The 11,600-nt window shown below is 35.3% G+C and overlaps 1 protein-coding gene across 1 annotated transcript; it reads left to right on the forward strand.

Annotated features, from left to right (window-relative positions):
• The first annotated feature begins 646 nt into the window (after nt 1–646).
• On the forward strand, nt 647–3,983 carry LOC145046871 (uncharacterized). Its single transcript, XM_078995130.1, has 9 exons — nt 647–1,059; nt 1,209–1,283; nt 1,485–1,626; nt 1,728–2,030; nt 2,116–2,935; nt 3,004–3,242; nt 3,338–3,411; nt 3,513–3,624; nt 3,699–3,983. The coding sequence occupies exons 2-9, from the start codon at nt 1,228–1,230 to the stop codon at nt 3,756–3,758; spliced, it is 1,806 nt and encodes a 601-aa protein (XP_078851256.1). The 5' UTR covers nt 647–1,059; nt 1,209–1,227; the 3' UTR covers nt 3,759–3,983.
• The last annotated feature ends 7,617 nt before the right edge of the window (nt 3,984–11,600 follow it).

Here is an 11,600-nt window from a genome sequence, read left to right on the forward strand (position 1 = left end):
TTAATTAAAAAAAAATTAAAGAAAAAGTTTTTACAACTATTTAACCGGGTAATTCCATAAGATACGACCAAAGGGTTTGTAGCCCAGTGGTATCCGGTGTTGCCCTCCCTACTTGAGGTTGAGGGTTCAAGTCCCGTCGTTGACATATGTGGATTTAAGGTGTAGTTTAGGAGTATCATAGGTGGATTTAAGGTGTAGTTTAGGAGTAGGTTAGATTTGCCGTTTCAAAAAAATTCCATAAGATAAGAGTCCATAACCATGTAAACTCAAAATTGAACTAAGAACAAATTTAGAAGTCAATTAACACGAATAAAGAGAAAATGTCAGCTACTTCCCTTTGATTTAATATATAACAAGTCAAATTTAGGGTATGTCTATTAAAATAAATATTAAAATAAGAGTGTATATTTAGTAACCACAACGTAGATGGGCAAAAACAATGTCGATGTGAAGAATACAAAAATAATAATACAAAGTTTGAGAATTTATTACTTAAAATCCATAAATACTACGTAGTATTATTTTAGCGGGTCCAGTATTATCCAGTGGGTAGTTCTTTATGCTAACATTTCTTCCTTATCCACGTCATCACACTTGATCCTATAACTCTATCCAACAGGCAGGAACAGGTCTCCGATCCCTAGGCTATATTTACTCTTCTGCCCCTATATCTTCGTAACAGTAAGCTTCTACCCATTTCCATTAATGCCCCTGTCTTCCTCTCGAAAGTCGAAACTGCTTTCGTCTTCTACGTGTCTTCGCCGGAAAACGCCACCTCAGCCTTAGCGACGAAGTTATCCGAATTCGTCACTTCTAAATTTAGAGAGAGAGAGAGAGAGAAAGAGAGAGATCGCACACAGAAGTGTGCGTTGATTCATGAACGACTATGAATTTCAAAATTACAATATCATATGTGCTGTATTTAATAATGGTTGTTCTGATAAGCATGGAGTGATCCATTCCATTGTTATGAAGTTCTTCGGTGCTTTTGTTTTGCTGCTCTCTTCTTCTTCTTCTTCGCAGTTCTTATGCATTGTTCGCTTGATTGATCTCCATCAGGTTCCGATTCCTTTGATACTGTTTTATTGTTAATTTGTGAGCATTGGATTTGTAGTTTAGGACGTTTGATATGCTTTTTATAGATCCTCGGATTTAGTTTATTTTTCTGAAAATTGAGCTTGTTTTTTTTTGTGTTTTGAGCTAAGCAGAGCTTCGATTGCTATTTAAATGGCGAAATGCAGCACTGCTCGACACTTTTTTAGGTTAACCAGTCTTCAGATTGGGTATGAATCTTCGCGTCAAGCATACCTGATTTATTAATTTTAGGTTTTCACAATTATTTTCACTTGGTGCAACTTGCGAATTAAGATTTTGCTGCAAAATTGAGATCGAATTGTTCTGTTTGTGGTATTGATGAAAGATTTTACAACCTGAATTCATATCACGGAGTTAATTCTATGGTATCATATTTTTCTTTGTTGCAGAGACTTGCAATCGTATCTTTCAGATCTTAGCCTCTTCTTAGCACCTGATAGCAAGACATTCTATGTATTGGTAGATAACAGACCATGGCTGCAAGACTTAGTATCACGTCCTGCACACCTGTGGCAATTAATGGTTACCAAGGTCCCTACTAAAATCTAAAACATCATATTATTCTTCCACCTGTTATACGTCAAACAATCATATCATCATAACCATAACACTCTTCTTGATTATGTTTTCAGTCTCGGATGTCCCCTTTCGCGATCAGAAGAGCAAGAAACGCTAGGAAAGACGCCACCCAAAGTTTCAACGAGTTGAAGTTCTCTTCTGAAACTTCAACTTCAACCCCATCTGAAAATCTGAGACGATGGTTCCTGGTGATAGATGCTGCAATTCTCTCAAAAAAGAGGGCCCTGCTACCTGTTGAGAAACTTAGAACTTCCTTGCTTGCAAGTAGCAAACTACATAGAACCTTATATGGGTTCATCGTTTTTGAAGTCGCCTGGAAAAATGTACGTGGCATCAATTACTTGAATGAACTTCAGGTATTTAAATCTCTCATCTTACTTCTTATATACTATCTTTCTCGTTGATTCATGATTTAAATCGGATTTCTTATTCTTTGAACAGACTGATACTTGTCTTGCTATAGAAGCAAAACACATGAGAAGATGGGAATTCGATAGTATATCTCAAGCTGCTAAAGGCATAACTTCATGGTTTCCAGGGACACCAAGTGAGTGTTCTCTTTTAAAACAGCAACTCAACTCCATGAATGTTGAGACTGATTCACAAAGCGACTCATGTGAAGAGGTAGATGAAGCTACTGAATACATGGACGCATTACTTATATTTCGTTTCAATGATCATGATCTTCCTTTCGAATTACAAGACATAATTATGCCAGACTTGCGATTGCTTACTTTATTAGAAGCTGGACTTCCATCTTGGGTTATCTTCTTTCAATCCTACCCAGTATTCTGCCATATATATCGGCCATGGATGTGCCCTCTAGCAAGATTTTTATACGTAGCAATTTCAGTTGTTACAGTCGTGATTGGCTTCTATGATTTGTATAAAAACATCCCTCTTCTTAAAGCAACCGCATCCCGTTTATGTGGGCCACTTTTTGGGTGGATAGAAACATGGGAAATGGTGTCGAGAATCAAGTATTTGGGGACTATGTTGTTTTTGCATAACTCTGAGAAAGCAGTTAAGTGGTTCTTGATGATGACGTGTACTCTACAATCACATGTTTCATTTCTGACTCGGCCATTAATGGTGGTTTTGGAGGTCCTTCTTCCCATTTGGAACATATTCATACAGACAGGGGATTATTTCTTCTCTTTCGTTTGGATTCTGATGACAACCTTTTGGAATACATTTGAGAATCTAATCGATATCATATTGCTTCCTGTTTATTTCATCGCATCGATCCTTTGGATTATTGGTAAGTTAATAACTTTATTTCAAGGTCTCGATAGTTTGAAAACTTACTTAAAATTTTTAATATCGCAGCAACAGCGATCTTGTACCCGGTATTCTGGTTTGTTTGGGGGATACTGTGTGCTCCAGTTAAACTTGTTGTTGGGGTATCGAATTTTGTGGGATTTATGTTTAACCATATGTATAATTTGAGTGGAGTTATATGGATTTTTGTGAGTGGTATATTTAAGGTAGCTTCGAATGCTGAAACAGCTGCTAGCACTTATGAAATTTCCATGTGGCGTGCTCTTTGGAATGATCTTTTCTCTCAGGTACATATACATACATATGGATGTATCATGTCATCAAGTCACATATATTCTTTATGTGGTTAATTAATTAGTTTGAATAATTTTTATTTTGGTAGATTTTCCGTGCTGTTCGGAGCATTTTGAATGGGTTTGTTGCGTTTTTCACAGCTTGCAATAGGCATCGACTAAGGTGCACTATTTGGATTATAAAAAAATTAAAAGAATTCTCCAATATGTATAGAAATTGATACAATATTTATTATATGGATGATGAGTATTTGCAATTTGCAGCATATATAATCACGTACAAGAGTTAATTAGAAGACTTGATCAGCCAATTACAGGGAGGTCACGTCTCTTGAATTCCATACAAAGAGTGAAGAAGTCAGGAAGCAAAACACTGGTGCGTTTACTATATATGATATGATGGTTTGACCTTGAATGTGAATTTGTTATATATGGATATTTATAATATAGGTGGAAAGCATGGATGGAAGGAGGGGATTGGTTGCTAAAAATATAAAAAAACATTGTTGACATGTAACCGAATGTTGTATACAAAAAAACACCATTGGTATAAGATCGAGGGGTTTTGACAATATCAGGCAGCTTGTTGTGTTGAATATTTTTGGGCAACAACAAGAAGGCGTGGTTTGGGAGATGATAAATTACAAGGTTTTGGAGGAGTAAATATACATATACATACATGTATATAATAATATCAAATAACTGATTAGTGAATACGCTGTTTTTGTTTTTTTATGATTTGCGTTTTATATAGTTACTTAATTTTTGTGGAGATGGCTATTGTCTAGTTCAAAGCTTTTGCTAAACTTGGAACTAGATAATAATATTATGATGAACGGGTTAATAAACTGACTTATCTACATAACGTTCAGAAAGTACCAAATTATCTTTACAACATTGATTTGGAAATACTCAACGGTAAATGTACATATTTTTGAAAAAGGAAGTGATATTTCCTTTACATACTGTACAACACATTTTTAGTTATTTATGAAAATAGGAGTCATATAATTTTTATTCTTAATTAAAAAGTTAAAAATATCTTTTAGTGGAAAAGGATAACAAAAAAAAAAATCTACCAATTATTAGAAAAAGAAACATATCTAACTAGTTAGTATAAAGCTTTTTTAAAGAACTTAGACAAAAAAAGGTTTTTTGAAAATAATCAGTAGGTTGTAAATTTATCCTTTTGAAATATAAAAAATCATGTTTTATATTTTTTTTTTTACAGGTTTGATATTTGAAAAGACCAAGAAAATTAAAATAGTAAAATTGTTTGCATCATGATTCTTTTTAAATAATTTTAAAGTTTTTTTGGTAGGAAGATTTAAGACCATTTTCACATTAAAGATCGTTTTATATAATGTAAAATTGAAGTTTTTGTTTTATTTTTAAATCGTACGTAGTAGTATTTACCTATGAAAATTTTCAAAATCGTAGGTCAGTGACTCCTGTTCATCTACAAAATCATGGTGTTTTTTTAGTCAAAAATAACTTTTTTTTTGTGTGTTGGGAATTTTTAAAGGTTATTTTCAAAGCAACAAAAGTTATTATGCCAAAATATATGATTTAACAATGAATAACAATGTGAAAATAATGCATTATACATCACGGACTATTTACGGCCCATTTTGACAATTTTGAAGCCATTAAGGCGTTTACCCATTTCACATACCATTTGCTAACCTCCACAAAAGATCGGTCTTGAATCCGGAAAAAGACCAAAACCATACCAGTTTAAAACGAGAGTGGACAGAAAAAAAACCGGTCCTAAAAAAGACCGCACCGAAAAAAGATCGGCTCGAGACCGTCCAAAATTGGTCCAAGAAAAAACCCACTGTTCTCAGATACGTCCCAAAAAAATCGGACAGTTCCAAAACCGGCACAAGACATATCTGAGACCGACCTGAGACCGGTCCGATCTCAAAAAAGACCGTAAGCCAATGTTTATAAATGTATCATTTTTGTGTTCACTACACAATTTTTAATCACATACTATCTGACTTCATCTTTTTTTTCTTTTTTTTTTTTCATTTAACAAATACTGAAATCGGGTCGAAAAAACCCGAAAACCAAACCGAAAGGCGCACGAAAACACCGTGAAACCGGAACGAAAAAAAACCAAAACCGGTCCCAAAAAAGATTAGACCAAAAGAGACAAGCCCAAAAAAAGATCGAACCGAAAAAAAAAGAGACAAACTCGAGACCAGTGGCAGAACCGGAAATTTTGATATGGATGTACATCGTCAATATATATTATATGTAGTTATCCAATATCGGACATTAAAAAACATGTTATAATCTCTTTTAGTTCGGTTACAATAACATGAAACATGTTTACAAATTATATATATATATATATATATATATATATATATATATATATATATATATATATAACAATTTTTAGGGATACTGTAGTACCCCCAACGCCCCATCTAGTTTCGCCACTGCTTGAGACTGGACGGGACCGGTCCTAAAAAAATTGAATCACTCCGAGACTGACTGCAGAAAGATCGAACATTTTTAAGACTGACCCGAGACCGGTCTAGGACCGCACCATTTAAAATCCTTAATTAATTGTTGATTTGATAAAATCCTTAATTTCTATCAGAAAATTAAAAAAAAAAAAAAAAGCAAATTATAATGAGCATTTGGTTCGTAAGGTATTTCTTTAGTAAAAGAAATTTGTTACTTTGCATAAGTGTTTGGTTGACAAAGAATACAATGTGTTTTCTTTTTTGTTTGCAAAATGGTAAAAATAATGGATGAATAGAACCAAAATAACATCTTATTTGATTTTATAGACTTTATTATTAATAATAATAAAAATGATAAAATTTTTATATATTAAAATCTTATCCGCTTAAAAGCAATGTGGTTAGTTGGCATGAGCGTAGGTGAATGTGTATGGGTAGGAGCAATGTGGTTAGTTGGCATGAGCGTAGGTGAATGTGTATGGGTAGGCGTAGGCGTCTGCGTTGTTTTCTATGTGTTGGTGCGGTTGGGTAGGACAGGATGTGTTTGTGTACATAGGTGTGGAGCATGGTGATGTGAGGTAGGGGTGGAACTGGTACGATTCCAATTTATTTTTCTTTAAAATGTGTACCGTACTAACTATAATTAACATAAAAAAATTGCTACCGGTACCGTACTAAGTATACTTGGTACTAATTTATTTGGCTACCAACAAGTTTGGTTGGTACAAATTGGTAATGGTATATACCAACTTCTTTTAATTTTCTACTGTAAGATTTAAAAATAAGCAACGATATCGGGATTTTGATGTGTAGTATAGAAATTAGTTACGTAGTTTTTTAGTTTACAAAAGAATTCTACTAAAGTAACGCTGGAGTAACGTTTTAATATTGTGTTTTAACGTGGTAATAACTATTGACTAATACGACCAAATGAATAATATAATGTTATTAGACCTCTAAACATTAAATACAATTAACAGTTGAAATATATATATATATATATATATATATATATATATATATGAATTGGTTGGTACGATATTACCATGGTATTCCAATTTTTGTACTATTACCGTACCAACAATAATCAATTGATATGATACTACCAACCAAACTTGTTGGCTACCAAATATATTGGCTACCAAGTTTTTTGATTCGGTTGGTAACATGTTTGTTGGTTTTCTATGGTACAATTATGTTAGCCCTAATGTAAGATGTGGTAGAAATAATGATAATATATTTTGATTCCATGTGAGATGATTAAAATAAAAAGGATGTGAGAAAAACTTTTATTTTTGTAATAAAACATAATGAATGTAATCTAAAATCATTCCATTCGACTAAATAATGGTAAATTTCTACCACACAAAATTTAATGGAATATAAAGTGTTTTAATTCCTTTGATTTTGTCAACCAAAATAATTTTTACTATAAGTTACATTCCAATTTTTACTAGATTAACCAAATTTGTTTTATCGATCAACCAAGTTTACAACTTGTTTGCAATACAAATAATCATTGGATATTGCCAATGACGGTTTTTTTTTAATAAAATAGATGTATAAATCTTCATGTTATTTAAAAGCAAAACAATTTTGAGACACTATTTCACTTTCATTTTATGTTTGCAAACGAAAAGCCGAAAGAAAATTCGAAAATAATTTCCAAGGAAAATATCTTTTACAGAATGGCGATATGTTAGTTTTGAATTGAAAGTATAGACATTGGGATTTTGGATATGTTGGTTGACATTGGCGGAACTGGTAGGTGTCCTGGGTCATACTTGATTTCGTCTCCGACAAGGATTTTTTTTTGTATGATTGTGCAACTACAAAAATTATTGTGGGACTATGATTAGGTCTCACATAAATAAATATCGAAATTTTTTTTGTGCCACTACTATTGAATATTCCTGGTTCCGCTACTGTTAGTTGGTCTTCATCCTTAATATTTGACGTTTATTATCTCTAAAATCAATATTAATGGTCTTTGCATCATACGTCCCGTTATACTGTAATAACCCAAAAATCACAACTAAAAATTTCCTTTAAAACATTACTAATACCATATTTATAAAACCATAACATAAGTCATATCATAAATTCAGAGTATCAATTCAAAACATGTTCTCATTATCAGAGTAAACATCCCAAGTTGACTAACTATGGTGGGTGCAAACTGTAAACTGTAAGCACAAAACTTAGTGTGTTCCCCAACCTACCACATACCATACACATAATTACATACTGCAAATATTGGGCCTCACCTGCTACAACAGGCCCCGCCTGCTCCATGCCCTGCCTGGCTTCGAGCCCCGCTTGGTGTACAAATCTGTTTCTCTTAGGCCCCGCCCGCTAAACATACCAAACATATCGCATAACACATAAACCATAACTACTCTAATGCATTCCTGTACTAAGGCCTCGCCTGTCTTGGGCCTCGCCCCTGTCCTGCTAGTGATCAGTTATGGGACCCCATCCATACTCTGCTAATGGTGAGATACGGAACCTCTCCCACACTCACCCCTCTACCAGGCACATACAAGTATCACACAGACAACAAGTATACTTTATCATGCAAATCATTCCTTGGGCACCCGCCCGACGTTGGAACTTGGTCCTGAATATCATACTAGCAAACAGTACTTAGGGCTAACCCCCGGGTCTTCCTACTCATAACTACATGGGCCGTCATTGTGGCCATAGACCCATTCACACAAAAGGGAAACTCACCCGCACTGCTGAACTCTGTTGATAACCCTCTGGCTGCTATCCGAAAACTCCCCGAACTGCTGCTCCTCCAGCTCCCCGAGCTACCAATACCAATAACAACACTTAGCCTAACTGTCCTTAAGAAGCCAACTAACTCAACTCTGGTCAAGGCCATTCTTAAGGTCAAAGTCAATGGTCAGAGTCAACTTCCAGTTGACTCGACTCGTCGAGTTATTCTACCAACTCGTCGAGTCCATTCTCCTCAAATCCCAAAACAACCTCGACTCTACTCATCGAGTCTAGGAACAACTCGACGGGCTCTCCTTCAACTAAACATTCGAGACCATATTCAACCGACTCCCAAGTTGTTCTACAACTCGTCGAGTCCATCTTCATAAGCTAAGGAGATTGCCTTGGAATTGCCGAGTTCCTCCTTAAACTCGTCGAGTACCATGATCTTCATGTCCATTACGGACATAGATTGGCTGAGTCCTACTCTAACCCCACACACTGACCCGACTCATAAACAGAAGGGTTTGGGTTTGCAACTCGACTCGTCGAGTCCATGAACAGACTCGCCAAGTCCATCTTATGACAACTCTATTCTACCGATTCCAGTCCATTCCAACAACTCAAACTCATAGATCTGGACTCCTTATGCTAGCATTGCACGTAAAGTTGCTAACTTTACATGCATGTAAGGTGTTATGAAGCCAAAACTATTAATCTAAGCTAGAAAGAAGGTCTAGGTCATGAAATGGGATCTCAGTTGGATAAAGCCAACAACTTTGAGCTTCTAAAGCTCAAGAGTATCCAGATCTGTTGTCCAAATCCATCCTCAAGGGTTAAATACTCGGATTAACCTTGGAAATGATCAAAATGTGACATAAAGGCAAGCTAGAAAGGGGATCTATCAATTGAAAACTCAAGGTCCATACTTTTACCTCCTAACAGTTACCAAGTCGATATGGAGGTTGGATCTACTCTTCCTTCCTTGCTCCTTACTTCCAAGCCTTCAAAATCAACTCCAATGGACCTTAATCTTCACCAAAAGCTCAAGAATGAAGTTGGGTGGCTAGGGTTTTGGGGTTCTGAATGAGAGAGGCTGTAATGAACCCTAGGGAAGAGAATAAGATGCTTAAATAGGGTACCAAGTCCCGAAATTAGAGCTTTCCCAACCCAAACCAAACTCGCCGAGTTGGCCACTTATTCTGCGACACTGAGCCCGCTTCGACTCATCGAGTTCTTCACTTGAATCGACGAGTTGACCCCCTTATTGACTTAGTGTTTCTTTTCCTTTCTTGGTCTTTCTTATTCTGGGTGTTACATATACTATCCCCATGTGCAATATACATGAGGGTAACACACACGATACGCACACACACACACACTCTCTTTCTCTCTCTATCTATCTCTCTCTCTCTTTCTCTCTCCCTCTCTCTCTCTTATTACAATAATTAATATCGCAAAATTACTTTTTATCTGTCAACACTCAGCTATATCAATTCTGATTTCTCCCATAAAATCTCTGTCATCCATTAAAAAAACTCTTCATCACCAATTGATTTATAGTTCAAATCATATTCATTAATCCAAATACAAATCAATAGTGTTAATATTTTTGTAAAAACAATGGTAGTGTTATCGAAGTTAAGAGCTACGATGGTTGGCATTAATCTCCATGAAGGATATGCTGCATTGTTTTGAAGTTTACTATGTCACTAATGAAGGCTTTTGAACATAAATACACATATAATGAATCTTTAAAAGAAACATACTCTCATTAGCCATTGCTAATGAGAGTATGTTTCCTTTAAAGATTCACCTTGGTCTATTTGTTTAGTAAGTTCTATGATAGGAAGTGTATTAATGGTTAGCACAATTTCGTAGTCAAATTGAATGTAACGTCCTAATTTCCAGAATAAATCTTTTCTTTTTTAAACTAGACTAAACACACATTTTCATAAAGATATATTCAAGCCAAAACCGTTTGTTTGTAAACCATAGTTAAAAAATCAAAGTTATAAGGAAAAGTATCATATAATCTCAAATAATTAAACTGTTGATGGGTGTGTACATACATGCCTTCACCTTCCCACGAACTGATAAAGTATATCAAAAACGTTTAACCCACAATTATAATCAAAGCTTAGTGAGTTTTTCTAAAATACCACATACAACAATATACACACATGCATACATGCACCCGGGTCCATACCAACCCAATAGGTATCTCAACTCACAAAACTCTAGTTGATCTTGCCATCAACTTGAACTTTATCAATGTCTTGACTCAACACACTTAATGTTGATCTTGTCGTCAACTCTCCCCCTTTCTGGCCCTCAACCTAAAATTGTACCACCTGCACTATTGGTTATCCGTACAAAGATGAATGCCCCAACCCTTCACAAATATGTCGAGGTATGCATAATACAAGTAAACAGACAATTCAATATTACATATAAAAATATACATGTTTGAATGCTTAACAAAATACAACAATTTAACCACATCATAACACATTATGACACATACTAAAATATATAGTGCAATGAGGACACTCACCTGAGCTAAACGACCAAAGTTCAACAACAACCTCGGCAATAGAAAAACTAACACCAACTACCTAATGCCAAACTAAGACCAATCCTTAGTCGAATACTTAATTCTACCCAAATTTGAGCAAAAATCGAACTCATAAAAAGTCAATGGTCTAAGTCAACCCTGACCACCGCATAGCGGCCAATCCCCTTGATCACATCGTGGTTGTTAAAAGACAAATCATACATAAGACTCGTAGTACACTGCGCCGTGGTGAATGTCCATAAACTTACCCCATAAAGATCATAACCCATAAGTCCAAACTTCACTAGATTAGATTGGTAGGTAGTGTATTAGTGTTGTAAGATTGCAGGGTAGCCCGTAGCATTCATCGATTCTTGAATAGCTGTGAGAGTATGGCAAATCTATTATTTGGCTTGTAGATTCCTTCAGATAGGATTAGACCAGGGTAGGTCAGGTTTTGAGACTATGGGAAGGCCACAACATTCATGGAATTAAGAAAGGATGTGGGTCGTATGAAGCCAGTTGTGATGTAAGACTACAGTTGGACATGTAGCATTCACTTTTAGCAATGGATTTAGGCATCACGTTTGATAG

This window comes from Lactuca saligna, chromosome 5 (genome assembly GCF_052625555.1).
Source record: "Lactuca saligna cultivar CGN05327 chromosome 5, ASM5262555v1, whole genome shotgun sequence".
NCBI classification, from domain to species: Eukaryota; Viridiplantae; Streptophyta; class Magnoliopsida; order Asterales; family Asteraceae; genus Lactuca; species Lactuca saligna.